We start from the raw sequence: 22,021 nt of genomic DNA, 5'->3' as shown, positions 1-22,021 counted from the left end.
GTATCTTTTTTAGGCGCTCGGCCCTCTTTTTCTCGCGCTGCCATAAGATCTACTCAGAGCTGTTGTTGGCGTCGCCATCTCTGTCCTCATCCCGCCTCTGTCTTCATCTCGTCGTCGGCTGCTTTAAACTCGTGTCTCTATCCTCGCCAAAAGTAGTCTCAACAAATCACCCATTTTCTCACCGTCGCGCTCGAAGCTCTTCTCCTCGCCATCGCAAAGGTATTTTCGGAGCTCTTCTCCTCACCGTTGTGTTTCTCTCTTCAAGCTCTCTATCTCTCTCTGAGCTTACTGTCTCACTCTCACTACGAATGTCTCTCTGAACCATTACCTCTATTCTATTGCTTGCTTATTCATAGTAGGGACCTTGCTTTCACCTTCATCTTCTGATGGTTGCTTACTCACAGTAGCAACCTTGTTCTCACCTTCATCTGATGATTTTGTTCAGGTCCACTGCTCGAGTTAATTCTTCCGAAATAATGTTGTTGATTGTTGATGGTACTTTATTAATTTTGTTTATTTCTAATTTTATTATTTAATTGTATAGATTTTGACTTCTAAGTTTGTCTTTTGAACTTTTGGATATAAATGTGAATTTTGTGTTTTGGTGCTATATGTATTGTTAGCTATTTGACTTGTTGATATAATTAGAAATTTTGTGTAAATTTATGTTCAATAATCCATACTTAGTTGTTGACTGTGTTTAATTTGGGTAAATTTGTGTTTGTAATGATTTTTTTTCCAAAAATAAAACTTAAAGTTGATTCATGATGCGCTTTTCCATAAAAAACCAATATGATATTAGTTAAAAAGAAAGAAAATGTTTATGAAAAAGAAAAATCAGTTTATTTTTTATTATCCACAATTGCCACAAAAAGTGAGCTACATATTGAATCTTCTTCCTCTCATTTTTGCTTTGTTACAGGTCTTCATTGAGTTTAAGCCACCATTTCCACATTTTAGCATCATCATTTATGTTGGTGGGTGTCACACCTGAGTTTTGCCAGGTTGTCGTCACTTGTGGGCAGGTTAGCAATCAATGTCACAGTAATTCCTCCTCTTGACCACATCTCAGACAAATTGAAAAAATCTCAGGTAACCTTTCAGAGATTCTTTTTACAACTGGCAAACCATTGTAAAATACCCTCCATAAAAAAATTCTGATTTTTTGTGGGCATTTTAGATTCCACAAGGAGGACCAGAGTTTCTTTGACTTGCATTGAATCGAAAGTACCTTCAGCGGTGGGTGATAAAATTGATGAGATACCTTATATTCTGAAGCAACAGTATATAGGCCTCTCCTCTCCAATGATCAGGTAGGCCTGTCTTCCCCTCTGTAATTTCTGTTTGTAAGATAGTTTGGGCAATTTCTGGGTTAAATTGTGCTATTATTGATTGGTGGTTTCATTTTCTGTGTTCTGTCATTAGTTGTTCAACCCATTCTACTGGTGGATAGTTGATTGTTTGAATTATTATAGTCAGTGTTAGAAACTATTTAATCCAAGTATCTATCATAACCTTCACCGAGTTATCCATTTCTATCTTTCAGATAAGCCCTTTTTCAATCACTTTTCTCTCGTCCAGCATGCTTCTCCACCCCAAGAGGGATTGTTACCTAATTCGGCTCTTGAAAAATTTGAATACCTTAAGTATTTACTTCTATATACAATGGAAATAAACGAGTCAAGTTTAGTCAGCAGCTGCCAACCTTATTTTCCGAGCATAGCTATATTGAAGGCCCTAAGATCCTTAAAGTTTAAGCCTCCCTGAGACTGTAGTCTACAGATTACAGTCTATTTAATCCAATGCATCTTCCTTTCTGTTCCTCTCTGTCTCCACCAAAATTGCATTATCATCTTGTGAAGTTCTTCCATTAAGATCTTTGGGAGCTTAAAATAGCTCAAAGTATAAATAGGAATAGCAGTTGCCACTGCTTTAATTAGCATTTCTCTGCCACTGGCTGATAGCAAGGATCGTTTTCACTGCTGAAACTTCTTGGACACTGTATCCTTAAGATAATTATGTGACTTATTTTTTAAAAGTATTTGATTTTTTAATTATTATTTTTTAGTTAATTTTAATGAATTTTATTTAAAAAAAAGAGTCAAGCGGGCTAGTCCACCGACCTGCCAATCCGCCATAAATTAGGACGGGCTAGCATTTTGAACCCATCTTAGTTGGCGGAGCGTGGCGGGTTGGGCCACTTTGCCACCTCTAATTAAAGGTAGCCTTCTTCGGTCTGTTAATCACGGAGGAAAGTCCTAAATATCTATCTTGGTTCCCTATATGAGACATCTATAATACATCTGCCAGCTGATTCCTTATGACCTCTAGTGTATTATAGCTAAAAACACTGATGATTTATCCAAATCAATGGCTTGACCACTAATATAGGAATAGGTATGTAGCACACTCAATAAGTGTTGGCAATTTTTCGCTGTAGCTCTACTAAATAGGATTGAGTCATCCGCAAAAAATAGGTGACTAATAGTTGGACTTCTACGATTAAGTCTCAAGCCCACAATTTCTTGCCTCAGTTCTCCTCTGTGGAGCAGATGGGAAAGCCCTTCTGCGCAAAAAAGAAATAGATAGGGGAAGAGAGGATTGCCATGCCGCAATCCTTTACTTGGTTTGAAAAAAATCATAAGGTTGTCCTTCCATAGTAACAGAGTAAGAGACTATCACGCACTCCTTTAACCAGTCCATCCACTTTTTGCAAAAATCCATCTTCTCTATCATAACCCAGACAAAATTCCATTCCACCGTGTCATATGCCCTACTCATATCTAATTTGAGAGCTATCTCCCTTTCTCCAAATCGCTTAATTTTTAAGAAGTGCATGAATTCATGAACAATTAACACATTATCACTTATAAGTTGGCCGTTGATAAATGAACTCTGATTGTAGCTAATGATTTTATCCATGAAATAATTTCATAGAAAACACTGCTCAAACTAATACGACGAATTTGCTTCATAGTATCAGCATTAGAGACCTTTGCAATCAAACAAATATTGGTGTGATTAAAAGCTCCCAATAAATGACCCCCCGAAAAGAAACTAACCACTGTCCGTATCACATCAGTCCTTATAACATCCCAAAAAATTGATAAAATTTGGCAGTAAAATCATCATCTCCAGGGGTAGAAAAAGAATTTATTGAAAAAACAGCATCTTTTACCTCCTTTTCTGTAACTGGTCTAGTGAGTCTTCTATTGATGCTGGCTTCAATTTTTACTGGTACATCCTCTATTTCATCCGCATGGTCTTTCGGATAAGAGAATTTGAATAAATTCTCAAAATAGTTTTGAACAATGCCTGCTATTCCTTCTGGATCTGATCTACCCTCCCTTTCATTATTTGTCAATATGGATATACGATTCTTTCTATTCCGTGTTTGGAATATGGAATGAAAGAACTTTGTGTTGTTGTCACCCCATTTAATCCACTAAATCCTAGATTTTTTCTTTCAGTACCTTTCCTCCATCATGTAAGTCTTTTCCAGTTCCTCTTCCAATTGACGTATAACCAGTCCATTTGCCCCGATACCCTTGTTTTTCTCCTCTTCTAACTTACCCAATAATTGAGCAGTATGAGTTTGTGAGTTTGAGGTCGTCGTGTTCTGCTAATTGACAATAGCATGCATGCATTGACTTATACATTGGGGACTCTTCAACTTCCACAACCCAAACTGCCTTTACTAAGCTGACCACTTCTTCCTTCTTGCACCATCGCTCTTGAAACCTAAATCTCTTCTTGGTTTTAATTAGTGTTGCCTCAAAATTTAGGAATAAAAGACAATGGTCTTATCCAACTTCACTTAGATGCGAGATTAAGGTCCTTGGATAGAAATTTCTCCACTCATTAGAGACCAATCTCCGATCTAGTCTCTCCTTGACCAGTGCATTACCGAACTTTCTATTAGACCAGGTGTACTTTGTCCCCTCGTATCCAAGATGACATAGGTTTCCTCCATTAATAAAGTCTATGAAGTTCTGAATTGAAGTTGCTAGCTTAACTCTTCCACCTTCTTTCTCATGTTGTGTCACTATTGCATTAAAATCCCCGATTACTAACTTGAGATCACCACATAGTTCCAACATCTCTAGTAGTCTGATAAACTGCTCACTTCTTAACCTGTCATCCGTGCTCAAATATACTCCAACCATATCCCACACCTTCTGCAATTTAGGATCTTCTCATTTGTAGTGAATGTAGAAGTCCTCATGTTGGCAAATCTGCACAACGACCTCATCCTTCCAAGTTACCACTAAATCTCTTGACTGTCCTCTTGGTTCAACACAGAATAAATTAGTAAATTCAGCTCCTCGAACAATCCTTTCCACATTCAAGGTGTTATTTTTAGTCTTACTAAAAAATAACACATCGGGAGAATAGGTTTTATAAAACTCTTTCATACTGTGAATTGTCAGGGGTTTTCCCAAATCCCGACAATTCAACATGATCATCTTCATGGAATGGTGGGTGCCTCTTATCGGGTGGCACCCTCTTCCATCTCCATATGTTCTTCTGATTGACAGAGCTTTTTATTTTCAGCTACTATTTTCTTCCCCTTCATATCCTCCGTGCTTCTTTTAATCCGGCAAAGAAACTTTGTTTTTTATTTTTTTCTCTCCATTTATTTCAATTTCTGCCTCCCTCCAATTCCAACATTCTCCTTTTTTCTTCTGCTAGATAAACAAAATTGATTTTGCTATTGTAATATCTGATTCTCCTGCAGCTCTGTTGCATTTTCTATCAGGAAGTTATTTGAAACATTCTCATTTACAACTTCCTTCAGCACCTGCATTTTTGCTCTCCCCTCCCCCCTTGTATCTTCAGCTGGCTTTGGATCTCTTCATTCTCCTTACACTCTCTATTAGTCTCTTCCCTCATAGATAAGTTTGATAGGCCCTTAAGCAGATTAACTGGTGTAGGGTTCTAGTTTCGGGATACTCTTTCTGTCTTTTCTTTACTGTTATAGCAGTTGGTGTTTTGCTTCTCCATACCTATCTTCCTTCCGCTCTGTTCAGCTCGCAGCCATTCTCCCCATAACTCTTTCTCCACTTCTCCGTTCACAGCATCCTTCAATTGCTCATGACATCCGCGTACCCTATGTCCCACCTGTTCTAAAAAATTGCAAAAATTACCGATTCGTTTATATCGCAATTTTAATTCAATTACTCTCTCATCCGAATCTACTATCTTCAGAATTCTTTCCAGCAGCCTTGTTACATCCAAATTAATATGGACTTTAACTATTCTATGCTCCTCCTTCCTCTTTATAAGAAAAAAGTCCACATCCAAAACCTCTCCCAAAGCACCACTCACCTTTCGTCCTAATTCTTTGATTTTGTAGTGCTCTGGCAAACCCCAAAAAATGGATCCATATTAGGACATACGCAAATTCCTTTTCCTCGATTGCTACTCCTTACCTCCATCTTCTTAGGTTCAAGATATAATTCTTAAATAATTAAGGTGTTCTTTTTTCAATTCTTAACACATCCATTTTATTTGCAAAAAAAGAATTAAAAAAGATTACCTCAGTAACTTTACACTTTAAAATCTGTTGGCTGTCCCCATATAAAAAGTAGGGCTGATTTTATTGTTCTAACACTAAAAGTTCGATCTGCTAATATTCTCCCAATAAGACTTTGTGAGTATTTCTTCAATTCCTCGGCAATGATCATAAATGATTTAACATTATGTATCTTTTAAGGATAATTAATAAGAATGTAACTAAATTTTTTAATTTAATAAAAAAATTCAATTACAAATTTTTAAAATATAAAAATTTTAATAAAAAAAATAATAAAATTATAGAAACCAACCTAACAATGATTAAGTGAATACAAAATTTATGTGAAAAACAAGTATGAAAATGTGAGGTGAAGAGTTGATAGGAAGCTTGGAAGTCAAAGTGGGGCATTTCCTTGCTTTTTAATCTTTTGGTTCTTTAATAATTAATATATTGGTCCCTCATCGATGTCTTCCGAGTCAGAAATCAAGAAAAGAGGGAACTGGCATTCTTATGCATCAATATGCAAGGTAGGGTAACAAAACCTTTTTGATCAATTTGAAAGAAAGAAAGAAAGAAAAAGTAACGATTAGGCTATACCCTCAGTACCAACACCATCAAAATCAAGTTTTGCGGAATCAAAATAACCATCCAATATATTTGATATTTGATCATTTCTTTATCTATAAATCTTGAATAAAGTTATTATTATTATTAGAGCAAGTTACTCAAATAAAATAATTAAAACACAAAATTAATATATTATAACTTTTTCAAATTGAAAAATGCAATTACAACTTTTTTATATTTATACAAGTTGTGTAAACTGTTTGAGACAGCATACCTATTGGTATATATTATGGCCTTAGAATTAGAAAATGCTCATTTATTTTTGAACTTTTATTACTGCCTGTAGCAATTTCTATTTCAATCTTTTTTAACGTAAACCATAACTAGTAACAACAATTTATATTAATTTTAAATTCGTTGTTATCAATAGCAATTTTTATAGATATACAAAATAGAATAAGAAGAGTATGTGATTTGTATGGTTTTAGCCTTTTAGGGTAAAAATTTATCATTAATTATTTTTATATGAAGTTGATAGTCGATAATTATTATATAATTTAATAAATTTCACTAAATTATTATTTAACGGTTTTTTATTATCAACATTATATAACGCGACAAAACTTAAGCGAGTCTTCACTTTTCAATTTTTAATACGAGAGACTAACTGGCAACCATTTTGTAGATAAATTCAATGATTGCCTCATAGGGTGGCAAGTTACCATACCGAATTATTTTTGGTTTAGACATTTAGTTGATTCTTCCATATGTTTAATATTAAGGACATGAAAAGGGACATAAATTGATTACCAGTTCACAAAGTTCTGTTCAGATTGACAGTGATTATTGCATCAAACACATACATCAACTTTTGGTTCGGATTTTTTATTATCATCAACCAGAATATTGGTTACGGGATTGATTGATTGATAAACGAAATTGAACCTAAGCGATTATATATAATTAAAAGTAATTTAAGAATAAAATTTATAGAGATATTCATAAGAGATTTTTTTTGGAAATCATTTTTGGTACATTATATATCAAATAGTTGCGGATCTAAACTAATTCAGACAAAGAGTAATTCATCGTGAATTTAAATTTCACTTAAAGTCTGAACAATAAATTACTGTATATACAAAAGACAAAATAGATGAGTAAATTGATCACTCGACTAAAGTAATTTATTTTATACTTTTTCAATTTTTATCAAAAGAGGAATATGTAATGGTAAGTAATGAATTAATTAGCCATGGTTCTCTCTCTTTTTTGAAATTAAAAAAAAAAAACTATAACAATGTCTTGAGAAAAACTTTGGCTAAATCATTAATAAAAGACATTTGATAATTACATAGGTACCCTAAAATAATATTAGAACTTATATACACCAAAGAAGAAGAAACTATAATAATGTTTTGCAATGCACACTTCTCTAAAAAATTTAATTATAATGTTTATTTTTTAACAAACTTCACTCTTCACTTTTAATACATTCTTTGACTAAAACATTTTTATTAAAGTTGGCTAATTAATCCGTTACTTATTTACACCATTACTTTGATTTGGGCCAAAATATTATATTTTCATTGTAAAGAAAGACATTTACCAACCACATATGTACCTTAAAACAATAAAACTTTAATCAAATCCCTAAATCATACACTTACTTCCTACTAAATGAATTACTGTATAATAACATAAATATAATGTACAAAAATGATGTGCAAGGTAAATAAGAAATATTAATTTTTTCACTAATAAGAAAAAGTTAAAATTAAATTTATACCCTAAAATTTAAAGACTTTAACCCAATTCCTTAATTAACCATACACCATAATTCCTTAATAAAAAATAACTCTATAGTAATTAAAATACAACTTAGAAAAATAGTTTTCAAGAAAAATAATCAAAGCATTATTAATATGTTTAATGTAAATAAAATAAATATAAAATTGTATTGAAAAAAATTTGTTTGCCCCACTCAAATAACAAATTTGACTCCACTTAAGTTTTTCTATACTCTTAAGCCATATATGTGTATATTCATTTTTACTATATATTTTGTATTCTAACATATATTATATATTAGTTACTAATTTTTGTAATAGATTTTAGTGTATTCGTAATATGGTTGAAGAATAAAAGAAGACCCACCATATGCATATATTATAAAAGTATTATATTAATTATTTAATAGAAAACAACTAAACATATAATAATAATAATAATAATAATAATAATAATAATAATAATAATAGTAGTAGTAGTAGTAGTAAAGTAATCTAAATTTAAACTCCAAAATTATCGTTTTTCTCTTTGTTCCTAATATTATTTATCTATTTAATGTTTTTTTTTAAAGTTAGATTTAGTTTTATTCCTAACATCTCTATCAATTAATAGGATTTTTTTTTGTTATAAACGTTATAAAGAGTCAGCTTTTATAATCGTATAGAAAATAAATTTTTAGATGATTGTTTACTGATCTATATAAACAAAAAATATTTGATAATATTAACAATAAAAGAATTATTTAATTTTTTTAAAATATAAAATCTAAAGGAATGAAATTCTAAATTATGTTATTATTTTAAAATATTATTTTATTATTTTATTTTATTTGTTAAATAATTTGAAGATTAATCATATTTTATAAAAATATAATACAATTATAAAATTTATTATGATGCTATGTATACTTTTCCCTCACTGTTAAAATTATATAGACTCTAAAGTCTAAACTAATGTTTTAATCTTATATTGATAAACCATACAACGTAAATCCTTTATAAATGAATAACCCTAAAATTCAAAACTTTTGTCCTATCCCTAAACTATTTATACCATATATAATTGAAAAATGAAACTTCTATATATAATAGTATAAACATAATTTAGAAAAAAATTTAAAGCAATATTAATGTTTTCAACATAAAAAATGGAATTTACAAACTAATAAATTATGCCCTGAAAATGAAAGCTTTATACCTACCCATAAATCGAAAATTAAATCTTCAAAAGATGAATAATTATATAATAATATAAATAATTAAATATAATTAAGACAAAATTGTTCCAGAAAATAAAAGCAATATTAATTTGTTAAATGATAAAAATAAAACTTGTCAAACTATATTTATACTTTAAACATAATTACGAAAAAAATAGTTCAAGGTAAATCAATGCAATATTAATTTGATAAATATATGAAAAAGTGAGTTTAATCCTAAGAGTAAATTAATTATATAATATCGTATATAATAATTTATAAATTGAAATAAAATGATAATTAGATAACAGTGTGGATATAATTAAGAATAATAATTATAATTAATAATTAATTGTAAATTATTGGAAAAGGATCGTATGATAATTCTACTTTATTAATTGTTGGAATGATAATTAATATAAAATTAATCATCATAGTTAACCAAATAATATTAGTTATATATATATATTAATGATACAATAACTCTTATAAAATTAATTTAATTTAATATGATAATGCTGCTCTATTGTTAGTATATTTAATTATTAGTGCAATTAGATATCTTTTAAATATTATCTTTTATTCAGTTTTTAGAAGAGAGAAAAAATAAAAAATAAATAATTTTTTTAATTTTTTGACCAACTAATACGTAAAAGTGGATATTTAAATTAATTAAATAATAATAAATTCTTTAAAAAATTGACTAAAGGTCGAAAGTTAAAAGACAATTAACATTTTTCTTTAATTATTTAGACAGATAACCGAACATTTTATTTTATTTTATTTATTTTTTTAAAAAAAGGAAACCCACCAATTCAGCAATTATTCTGTCAGTGGGCTTGATGGGTTGGTAAGAGTTGGGCCATCAGAAACCACACAATCTAATCAGACTTCTTTTCTTGCATTGCTCTTTTGACCAGACGATAAGGATCTAATAACTAAGTCCTACCCAAAAATAAAATTCTTCATTTTCGATTTCCTTCACATATATTTTATTTAAAAAAAAAATTAACTTGGATTGGTTGACTAGGGATGACAACACTATCAAAGGGTATCCACTATGTGTAATATATATAAAATAATTAACAAAATTATTAATAGTATTGTGTATGATGATGGTTATATAAATTTTGAAATTTAATTTTATTTATTGGATTTTAATAATATAACAATAGGGGCAGGTAACCTGCGGAAGCGAGTTAGAGTTCAACTTTTTACTACTCACGAGTAGAAGCGGGACGAGTTCTATGAGGGTTATTGGAGGGCGGGGCGGGGTTGGGGCGAGTTCTATGAGGGTTATTGTAGGGCGGGGCGGAGTTGGATAGAGCAAAAATCCGTCTCTACCCGCCCTGTTGCCATCCCCTATGGTCGACTGGTTAGTTCATTCGTTGGATTTGAATTCCATTTTGTGTATGCAATAATTTATTGGCGAGCCACATACCCTTAAATGAAGTCTAGGTTTAAGACGAATTAGTTCTTGACTTATCGGGTTGGAATATACTGTGGACAAAAAAATAATAAAAATAAAAACTATGAAGTTAGGAGTAATTTGGAGCCATTCATATCATTAAGTAGCGTTAAAATGTTAAATCACTTGTAGGTGCATAAAAACTAGAAAAAATTTTGAATAGAAGAAAACTTTGGCAATGACAAATAATTGAAAACGGAAATTTCGAAGCACATGTAACTTTATAGAGTTGTAGGGCACTTAGCATCATCATTGGTACATATCCCACTTCGATGGCCGAATTATGAAGAAGAACGTTTAGATAATCTAAAATAGCTGACTAATAATGAAGGAAAAAACTCAAAAAGTGAAATAAGAAAGGATATGAAGATGGGGTTATGATAACTGTATTTTTTAGTGAAGCCAGTTGTAATACGTGTGGTGCTAATCATGATTAGCACTAAGCTCCCTCTTCAAGAAATGAATACACCTTAGCGGAAATTATAATACATGAGTAGATATTTATGATTTTTTTTTTAATTCTAACAATAATGTATATAAAATTAAATTCTAAAACTATTAGAATATATTTGATCTGCGTTTTCATTTTTTATTTTGATATTTAATATTTTATATTTTTAATAATTTTGTGAAAGAAAAAATAATGAAAATAATAAATTTTTTTATTTTCATCTTTTTTTTAAAACAAATTTTTAGAAAACGTAAAACATTCAAAATAAAGACAGAAAATGAAAATACGACTACGAATAATATTGACACCTTTTATTTGTTTACAATTACGAATAGTTCAAGTTACCAACTCAATTATCCATTTTTTAAAAATCTAACTATCCTTTTTAATTAAAACTGAATTTTTTTTTTTTGGGTACAAAAACTGATGATTAAATTCCAGCTATATGAGAAGGTATTGTATGACAATTCAGAAGGTCATAAGAAGATTACTAAAATAAATAAATCCCATCACCCATTACAGAAAATTGTGTTTTTTTTTTCACACTCTCACCCCTCTTCTTTTTTCATGATCAATCAGTGGGTATGCATGGGCTCTTTTGAGATTGTGAAAAAGAAAAATAGGGTAATGGTGGGCCAGCCCGCTCGTGCACTGCAGCTAGCCATGGGCCCACGGCCCATCAGAGCCCACAAAAACTGGTTATGATGATGAAGTTGCACCTTCATTAGTGAGAGAGAATTGTTATTAAGCCGCTGCTAATTATCTTTTATAAGATGGACTAAGTTGTATATATACTTACATGAGTTTAAATTAGGGTATTCTTAAAAAATTATGGTTTACGATTTTATAAATTATAAATTTTTTATTGAAAAATGAAATTACAATTCACGATTTCTAATTACTTTTTTTTATTTAAAATCGTTATTCACGATTTTTGCTTATCTTATACATTGCATATATTACTGCATTACACCAAAACATCATAATATTAAAAAAAATCACCAATAACATTCCAATATAAAAAAATAGCTTTATCAAGCAGGCAAATATTAATTAAATTTATATGTTATTCTTAAAAAAAAAAAGAAAGAAAGGGTAAGATAAATAAATGCATGTGAACTAAGCAATATAATAGGTCCCCCACTAGGGGCCAATTGAGTAGTACAGTGGTGACTAAAAAGTTTATATAAGGAAAGTGAAGTATGCATAAGATTAACTAGCAATGTGTTAAATTAAAAAAACAAACAAACCATATATCTATCTATCTTTCTTTATATATACTCAACTAGTCCCTTCTTGTAGTCCTATCCTCCCTTTCTCTCACCCTTCAACAATGGCTTCCGAGAAGGTTGAGACAGTTGTTGCTGGGAATTACTTAGAAATGGAGAGAGAAGAGGAAGATTCAAAATCTGCTGCTAGCAAACTTTCTAGCCTCATCTGGCATGGTGGTTCTGTCTATGATGCATGGTTTAGCTGTGCTTCTAATCAGGCATGCATAGTTAATTAATCAATTAATATTATTATAATAGAACATTATTAATGATAAATATGAATTGAATTGAATGCAGGTTGCACAAGTGCTATTAACACTGCCATATTCATTTTCACAACTTGGGATGGTGTCTGGGATTATATTTCAGCTTTTTTATGGACTCATGGGAAGTTGGACCGCATACCTCATAAGTGTTCTTTATGTTGAGTATAGAACAAGAAAGGAGAGGGAAAAGGTTGATTTTAGAAACCATGTAATTCAGGTGAGAAATTAATCATGGAGTGAGGGTTAGTTGCTTTAGATTATTCTTCTTCTTTCTTGTTCTAATAATACTGTTTTGTTGCAGTGGTTTGAAGTTCTTGATGGACTTTTAGGCAAACACTGGAGGAATCTTGGTCTCTTTTTCAACTGTACTTTCCTTCTCTTTGGATCTGTTATTCAACTAATTGCTTGTGCAAGGTATAGTAAACTAAACTAATTTCTATTCTAATTGACATATGCTAAAGTGACTAACTAATTACAATTGAGTCTACATCTATTACTGATAAAAAATAATATAAGTAATAGAATGAATATTATTATTTTCAGTAACATATATTACATAAACGACAATCTGGACAAGAGAACCTGGACATACATATTTGGAGCATGCTGTGCAACAACAGTGTTCATACCATCTTTCCACAATTATAGGATATGGTCATTCTTGGGTTTGTTAATGACTACTTACACAGCATGGTACATGACCATAGCTTCCCTTATGCACGGCCAGGTAAATTTAATTCAATTCAAACCTTACTCAAAATCATATTCTCATACACATGCTAATAATAAATAAAATGTTTTTTTTTAAATCAAGGTTGAAGGGGTGAAGCACTCAGGGCCAACCAAGTTGGTTCTCTATTTCACCGGTGCTACAAACATTCTCTACACTTTTGGTGGACATGCTGTTACAGTGTGAGGATTAGAGTATTCTAATCTTTAATTAATGCTTTAATTTGGTCTTACAAAATCAAACGTTTTAAATTAGTCTTTAAAAAATACAAAACGTCAATAACGTTTAGGGTTTCTTCAATTAAAATAATATTTTTTATTACAAAACGTCAATAACGTTTTATTCTTTTATAATTATTTTTTTTATTGCAAAACGTCAATGACGTTTTGTGCTACCATCACAACTGTATAAAACACTAAAATAATCAAATATTTATATATTTCACATTAAAATTATTCATATATAAAAATTTTAGCCCACTTTTATAACATATGTTCACCTTTTTAAGATTAAAGTTGTAGTGAAATACTAAGATATGATGATGACTATGACTATTATTGGCAGGGAAATCATGCATGCAATGTGGAAGCCACAGAAGTTTAAGATGATATATCTGATAGCAACATTGTATGTGTTGACACTAACATTGCCATCAGCTTCAGCAGTGTATTGGGCATTTGGAGATCTGCTTCTAACACATGCCAATGCACTCTCATTGCTCCCAAGAACAGGGTTCAGGGACACAGCCGTAATTTTGATGCTGATTCACCAGTTCATAACATTTGGGTTTGCATGCACCCCACTATACTTTGTGTGGGAGAAATTCATTGGTGTTCATGAGACGAAGAGCTTGTTCAAGAGAGCATTGGCCAGGCTTCCTGTGGTCGTACCAATTTGGTTCCTTGCAATCATATTCCCCTTCTTTGGTCCCATCAATTCAACCGTTGGATCTCTCTTGGTCAGCTTCACTGTTTACATCATCCCTGCCTTGGCTCACATGATCACTTTCGCTCCCGCCCCTGCTAGAGAGGTCAGTCGCATTCTAGTTAAATCTGTCAAATCATTTAAAGTTTGTTTGGAATGTTCGAAATTAGAATTCAATCCAGAGATAAATTCTTTTTCTTACTTTGAAATAATTAAAAATAAATAATTTGAATTTTTTTAAAAATCTCAATTTTCATTTTTTTTTGTTTGTAAATCAGACCAAAAAGATCTGATTTCCAAATCCACTCGTACACTATTCAGACTTGAATTCTATTCAATTAATATATTATAGTTATTTTAAATCATAGAATTAAATTTTAAATAGAAATAAATTCTTTTCTTAAAGAAAATAGAATTCTTTTTTCATGTTAAATAATTTTTAAACAAGCTCTTAATGATTTTCAACTATTAATTTCATACAAAGACAATTACACGTGAGTTTTTATTGAGATATACATTGTATTTTAATAGTTTAATTATTCTTTTGGTCTCTATATGTTTTTCAACGAATTTACAACTAGTTCTTATACTTTTTTTTTCCTTTTTGATTAGATACTATACTATTTTTAATTTTGTAATTAGATCATTTTTTTGTCAAAAACATTAAAATTAACAGAATTTTTTTCCCAAAAAACTTGTCATTAAAGATCTAATTAAATTTTTAATTGTAAATACCTGTAAATTGCAGAAAAACATTCTATTAACTTTAATATTTTTTATATTAAAAAAGACCTAATTATAAAATTAAAAATAGTACAGAAATCCAATTAAAAAAATATAAGAAATTAGAAAGATCAGTAACATTTTAATTAAATTTATCAAATCATTTAACTATTAATTTCATGTAAAGACAATTACTTGTGAATTTTTACCAATACATACATGGATTCCTTTAATTAATTAAATTTTCTTTTGCTGATTAACTAGGTGTTTATTATTAATGTAACAACTAACAAGTTAATTATATCTTTTTCTTTTTGCACACTTTGGACAGAATGCTGTGGAGAGACCACCATCAATGTTAGGAGGTTGGGTAGGATTGTACTCCATGAATGTGTTTGTGGTGGTATGGGTTTTGGTGGTAGGGTTTGGGTTGGGAGGATGGGCAAGTATGCTTAATTTCATTCACCAAATCAACACTTTCGGACTCTTTGCAAAGTGCTATCAATGTCCCCCTCACAACAAGCCTTCAATTAAATTAAATTAAATTAAGTTCCTAATTTTCCCAATTTCTACTTATATTTTGAGATCGCCATACATGTGTGTAAAGAGATTGCCATTTGTATTTTTTTTTTAATTTTACTTTTCTCTTCTTTTTTTCATTTTTTTATTTTACTACTAGCTACTATATTAAGCTAATTGGTGTTAATTGTGTCAACTAAAAAAGGGAGTGATGGCAATCATGGCCACCCCCTATTATTATTATTATTATTATTATTATTATTATTATTATTATACGAAATCAGATTTAGAATTTCGTGTGGGGGTTAATCATTATTTCATGTTGTGATAATTTAGATCTTTATATTATCCAAAATATACTACTCATAATTTTATGCTCTATCTCTATTTATATTATATATTCTAAGCTAACTTAAGCATCTTAAGAGACATGTCAATGAAACATTGATAAGAAGTTTCACCTTTAAAACATTATTATTTATACATTTAACAAAAAAGAAAAGAAAAATCAATAACTTGTAATATAAACTAAGAACCAAAAGAATTATTAATAGTTTAATACTACCTGGCCCTGGCTATTTGATAATTGACACGTACACCAATTTGTATCCAACAAAAAGAATACTTTGAGATTTGTTTTAAGAATAATGGGAATTAATTTTGGGAATTCCATGTTAGAGAAGATGGAAAACGACAACGACCTAATTAAATATCGAAGGTTGCGAAGATGAGATATGTTGGAAGATTGAAGATCAAATCTCACGCTGAAATTATGGTGTGATCTCATCATCACATCCAATAATCTTATCTCAAATCCCTTGCAAATATGAAAATGTTCATTGTTCTCTTTATAGATTTTCTTAAATTATTGATAGCCTAACTGTTGTGAAAGATGAAGTATGTGAATTGGTGTTCTAAAAGTACAATATACAAGGGGTATTTATAGGTGTTAAATGAATCAAAGTAATAAAGACATAGAATCCTATAATTAATATACAGATATACTATATAAATATAGACGATACTAATTGATCCTAATTGATGCTAATGATTCTCTAACATCCTCCCTCAAACTCAAGTGGGAGCTAAGAATACCAACTTGAGTTTGAATAACAAAGTCCAGAAACGAGTCGGGTGATGAGCTTTCGTGAAGATATCAGCAGTCTGATCTAGTGTTCCAACAGCAATGAGACGAATAGCATCAATAAGGATACGTTGCCGAACAAAGTGACAATCAAGCTCAATGTGTTTGGTGCGTTCATGAAAGACATCATTATGAGCGATCTGAATAGCACTGCGGTTATCACAAAAAACATTAGTAGGGGACGACTGAGGAGCACCCAAATCTTCGAGAAGCCAACGAACCGAGACAACTTCAGCAGTGGTGTCAGCGAGGGCACGGTACTCAACTTCTGTGCTTGAGCGAGCAGTGAACGTTTGCTTCTTAGCACGCCAAGAAATGAGAGCGTCGCCAAGAAACAAACAGTAACCAGTAGTAGAACGACGATCAGTGGAATCACCAACCCAATCAGCATCGGAGTAAGCCTGAAGAGACAAAGAAGAATGGGCAGAAAAATAAAGACCATGAAAGAGAGTGCCTTTGATGTAGCGAAGAATGCGTAGAACTGCTGCATAGTGAGTAGTACGAGGATCTGACAAGAACTGGCTAAGTACATGAACCGGATAGGCGATGTCTGGTCGGGTGACAATCAAGTAGACGAGACCGCCAACTAACTGTCGATAGAGAGTCGGATTATCCAAAATAGTGCCATCCATAGGGGTAAATCGAACATTAGGCTCAAGAGGAGTAGACTCAGTGCGACTATCTGTAATCCCAGCACGAGCAAGAAGATCTGAAGCATACTCAGCCTGAGAGAGATAGATGCCATCATCGGTGGAGATGACCTCGAGACCAAGAAAATAGCTGAGAGAACCAAGATCTTTCATCTCAAAGGTACGGTGAAGTGAGGCCTTGAGATCAGAAATACCATCAATATCATCCCCAGTAATTATCATGTCATCAACATACAAAAGTAGAAGAACAACTCCACGTTCGCTTTTACGAATGAAGAGCGCATTCTCATGAGGGCTAGAAGTAAAACCAAGATTGCATATGGTAGTGCTGAACTTGTCAAACCATTCACGAGGAACTTGCTTAAGTCCATAAAGTGCCTTGCGAAGGAGACAAACCTTATCAGAAGGACAAGGATATCCCGGAGGTGGTTTCATATAGACTGTCTTTTTCAAATCCCCATTAAGAAATGCATTCTTCACATCCATCTGACTGAGAGACTATTTTTTAATCGCGGCAATGGCAAGAAGAGCTCTAACAGACGTAAGACGAGCGACAGGGGCAAAAGTCTCTTCATAATCAATACCATACTCTTGCGTACAACCTTGAGCAACCAAGCGGGCCTTATAACGGTCAATAGAGCCATCAGAGCGAGTCTTGATCTTGTATACCCATCTACTGCCCACAACTTCCTTATCAGAAGGAGGATCAACCAGATCCCAAGTGTGTGCTTTTTCAAGTGCCTGTAATTCTTCTTGCATTGCTTGTTGCCAATTTGGGTTTGAGGAGGCTTCTCTGAATGTCTTAGGTTCATGTTGATGAAGAATAGTAGAAAAGCAATGGTAATCAAGAAGATGAGGAGGTGGATTCCTTACCCTAGAAGAACGAGCGGGAGAAGGAGGCATGACGGTAGGAGCAGGATCATCGTCCGGTCTGGAATCATCGGGAGATGGAGAAGGCGGAGGAACAGGAGGCTGTGGAGGGTCACTCGAGATAGGACTTGTAGAATCATCACTAGGAAAAATATCAATATTGGGGTTAGTAAACAAAGGTGACTGAGTAGTAGGAATCGACTCAAAGGATGAGAACCGAGAAAACATGTGATGCTCCCAGAAGACAACATGACGAGATATACGAATACGTTTAGAGAGAGGATCCCAACAACGATAACCCTTGTGTTCAGTGTCATAACCAAGAAAACAACACATACGAGCCCGAGGTTCAAGTTTACTATGTTCATGAGGCTGAAGAAGAACAAAACATACACAACCGAAAACTCGAAGAGAACTGTAATTTGGGGGGTATGATAAAGACGCTCAAAGGGAGTAACATTACCAAGAACAGAAGAAGGAAGAACAGAAGAAGGGAGTCTATTGATAACATGAACAGCAGTAAGAACAGCTTCACCCCAAGTACGTTCAGGACACGAAGAAGAAAGGAGCATTGCACGAACGGAGTCAAGAATATGACGGTGTTTGCGTTCAGCTCTACCATTTTGTTGAGACGTACCAGGACAAGAAAACTCAGATAGAGTACCCTGTTCTGCAAGAAAGGCTAAGAGTTTGGAATCACGGTATTCCATAGCATTATCACGTCGGAAAATCTTAATGACTTTGAAAAACTGAGTTTTAATCATAGTAGCAAAGTTAATATAGATATGAGGTAACTCATGGCGATTAGTCATCAAATAAACTCAAGTAAAACGGGAATAATCATCAATGAAAACGACAAAATATCGAACTCCGCCCATAGAGTGAAAATAATTTTATCTTTTAAGCTATAGCTCATTAGAATAGTTTCTATAATTTATAGAAAGCGTATTCTAGAAAAAATTATATTTTATTCATAAAAAAATCTGCGAGAACGTATATTATAAAAAAATATTTTTTATTTGTAAACATACAATTTACTAGAAGCATATTGTCAATTCTTAACTTCTCCTAAAATACCGTTTTATCGATATGTATGAATTCACATACTGTTTTGTAATATTAAAATAAAAAATCACTATTTTATATATTAAAAATATAAAAATAAAACCAAAATTTAAACAAAATGTATTATATCTATTTTATTTTATTTAATTTTCAAACTTACATCTTGCAAATTTAACTTTTTTGATCCAAAATTAGAAAGAAAAAGGATTATATGGACAAGAAAAAAAAGAAAATCACATATTTGATCAGAATTAAAATTTTATTTAACCATGTTTAAAAGGCATATATTCTGATAATGGAACGAAAATATGGAAATTATTTTTTTTTACCAATAATTAATCAATATTCTCTTTTTCTCTCTAGAATAACAACTCAACCTTAAAACTTTGATCATCTACTATTTTATTGATTGATTATTGGATGGTTAAAAGGAAAAATTAATTCTCTAACAAATCTGTTTTATGAATTTGGTTTTAGTTGTCAACCTATAATCTAATTAAGTTCACATATCATAGATTGGATGCTATCTAATGTAACTTGTTTTCAACTTTTCATTAGGTGTTGTAAAACAGGATTATAGAAAATTTTATCAAGCAGTAAATATATAAATACTTAATATCGCATCATATAAACGCATGTAAATAATACATTTAGGATGACAAAGGTATTTTTCAAAATATATAGATAAAATTGTTAATGAAAAGTATAGTCCTTATTAATTAAATATATAATAAATAAAGATTACCCGTTCATTTAAGTGTAGTAAGCCATAAAAGATTTCATTAGACTTTGACAAATACTATAACCTAGCATAGTAGCAATTTTTTTAACTATGTATCTTTTAAGTTAAAGTCTAATCTGTCACATATATAAATTTTATTTAAAAGTCTATTGTTGGCCAATAAATTATTGTACAAGATAGAATTTGAATTCTCTGACACTTACTTAAACGGACAAGTGAGCTGACTACTTGATTAGCATAGTAGATTTTGATAAAGACTTTTTTTTTGTTTCTCACAGTATCTTTAAATCTAGCAAGTCAATGACTAATTCGTCGCAGATCAGAACTTTATTTAAAAGTTTACCGTTGACTAATAGATTACTACATTACAAGGCATTATTTGAATTCTCGATACTTACTTAAACGGATTAGTAAACTAACCACTAAATCAACTAAAAATGATTTTGACAAATACTATAACCTAGCATATTAGCATTTTTTATAAAAAGATATAGATGAAGATAATTTCCCTTTTCTATAATAGCAACAAGTAAGTTGAAGGACATGGGCCCGAGAGATAGATGGGCCCAAAGTGTGGTGGGCCTAGCATATCGTCCTTGGTTTCGTGTCCAAAGGGATGTAAAGACGTTGAAAAGTAAAATGGCTACAACGTGAATAAATGCTTTAACAGCTACCTCATCCACATGCTATGCTTAGCTCTATTCGTCTTCAGCATTTTCAATTTTCAACTCCTTTCATCTCTTTCGGAACAACTAAAAAGGCTCTTTGCCACCAAATATTAATATATTGAATTATTTAAATGCATAGATAGCTTTTCACGGTTAATTAGATTAAAAAATACTATATATGTAAATACAAAAATTTAATTACAAAATCAGTTATATGTATTTTTAATATATTTTTTTTATTTTATTTAATATATATTCTATACAGATTAACACACCATTTCATGCATTATATGTAGAAATAAGAAAATTTAAAATGCACATGGACATACATGTGGTAGTGACGATGATAATATTGAGTTTGAAGGATTGAAGAAAAGAACAATCTATGAAACAGTGATGGGGTAACCAACGAGGCCACAAGTTCTCATCATCACCATTTTCTTCTAGAGAAAGTTCCAAGTCAAGGATTGATAAGTAGTTATCATAGAATATTTCAATTAATTATTTTTCTTGTGGACTCATCAAAATATAATGAAGAACGGATCATTGAATCTGCGATGATTTTACAAAGAGAGTTATTTGCTTTTTGACCAGCAATCAAAATCATAAATAAAATATCACTTGAAAGAATGGACCACCCCCCTATGTTAAGAGAGCCAGCATTAAAAGTCACTTTAAAAAAGAAAAAAAGAGGTGGTTCTATATCTATCACCTGGTTAGGGGACCTAATATCTTAGAAAGATAAGGTAAGAGTACCTGTAACTTAGAAAAAAGTTCATAATAAAAGGTGGTTATGAGTTATCACACAACTTCAAACGCTCCAAGACCCCATTCTCAAGTACATTAGTTTAGTTGCCTCATCTATAACAATCTATGGTGTATTATTCACACTAATAATGTCTTATTAACGGTTAACTCATATCGACGGATATAATCCGTCGTTATCATGTTAGAAAAGTTGGATTGGGATTTAGTATAGCAACGAATCCTTTAAATTAAAAAGTATGTTGCTAAAATATGTCGTTAATTAGCAACATATAAAATCTTTTGTTGCTAACTATCACTAACACAATTTTTGTCGTTGTATCTTATTTGTCATTAATTCCGTCGTTAAATTTAATATCTATCACTAATCAATAAAATTTCGTCGCTAATATGAAAGATTCTACTTGTGATTATTATTAGAATGAAATGTAAACTAGTACCGGTCATTATTATTATTATTGTTATTATTATTATTATTATTATTAGAGTCATAAAAAAAATTCAATGTCCAATATATAATTTAGAAGTAAAATTAAAAGATTTAAATGCTAAATTAGGAGGTAAACCAGTATGAAAAAAATAATTATCATAAAATAGATATTATTAATTTTGAAGTATTTAAACATCTAAAAAAGAATGTTATCATCATTTTATAAGAGTAATAATTAAATTAGTTTCTAAAAGATAAGATATT

At 31.2% G+C, this 22,021-nt stretch overlaps 2 protein-coding genes across 2 annotated transcripts; one reads left to right on the top strand and one right to left on the bottom strand.

Annotated features, from left to right (window-relative positions):
• The first annotated feature begins 12,204 nt into the window (after positions 1 to 12,204).
• On the top strand, positions 12,205 to 15,792 carry LOC107460834 (auxin transporter-like protein 3). Its single transcript, XM_016079252.3, has 7 exons — positions 12,205 to 12,479; positions 12,559 to 12,744; positions 12,829 to 12,941; positions 13,071 to 13,254; positions 13,342 to 13,439; positions 13,822 to 14,287; positions 15,236 to 15,792. Exons 1-7 carry the CDS (start codon positions 12,324 to 12,326, stop codon positions 15,446 to 15,448), a joined length of 1,416 nt encoding a protein of 471 aa, XP_015934738.1. The 5' UTR covers positions 12,205 to 12,323; the 3' UTR covers positions 15,449 to 15,792.
• A 491-nt stretch (positions 15,793 to 16,283) lies between these two features.
• On the bottom strand, positions 16,284 to 18,103 carry LOC107460738 (uncharacterized mitochondrial protein AtMg00810-like). The gene is made up of 2 exons (XM_021128780.2): positions 16,519 to 18,103; positions 16,284 to 16,337 (listed from the first exon to the last, which is right to left on the bottom strand). Exons 1-2 carry the CDS (start codon positions 17,701 to 17,703, stop codon positions 16,284 to 16,286), a joined length of 1,239 nt encoding a protein of 412 aa, XP_020984439.2. The 5' UTR covers positions 17,704 to 18,103.
• Positions 18,104 to 22,021: the final 3,918 nt, after the last annotated feature.

The sequence above is a fragment of the Arachis duranensis genome, chromosome 8 (assembly GCF_000817695.3).
Source record: "Arachis duranensis cultivar V14167 chromosome 8, aradu.V14167.gnm2.J7QH, whole genome shotgun sequence".
Lineage (NCBI taxonomy): Eukaryota > Viridiplantae > Streptophyta > Magnoliopsida > Fabales > Fabaceae > Arachis > Arachis duranensis.
Note: the sequence above shows the minus strand (reverse complement) of the source record. Positions and strands in the feature narration are given on the sequence as shown.

Coding starts and splice junctions, on each gene's coding strand:
- LOC107460834 (XM_016079252.3), top strand. CDS start 12,324: ATGGCTTCCGAGAAGGTTGAGACAGTTGTTGCTGGGAATTACTTAGAA. Junction 12,745..12,828: donor TTAGAAACCATGTAATTCAG/GTGAGAAATTAA, acceptor GTTTTGTTGCAG/TGGTTTGAAGTTCTTGATGG. Junction 14,288..15,235: donor CTCCCGCCCCTGCTAGAGAG/GTCAGTCGCATT, acceptor CACTTTGGACAG/AATGCTGTGGAGAGACCACC.
- LOC107460738 (XM_021128780.2), bottom strand. CDS start 17,703: ATGGATGTGAAGAATGCATTTCTTAATGGGGATTTGAAAAAGACAGTC. Junction 16,338..16,518: donor TGTTATTCAAACTCAAGTTG/GTATTCTTAGCT, acceptor TTGTACTTTTAG/AACACCAATTCACATACTTC.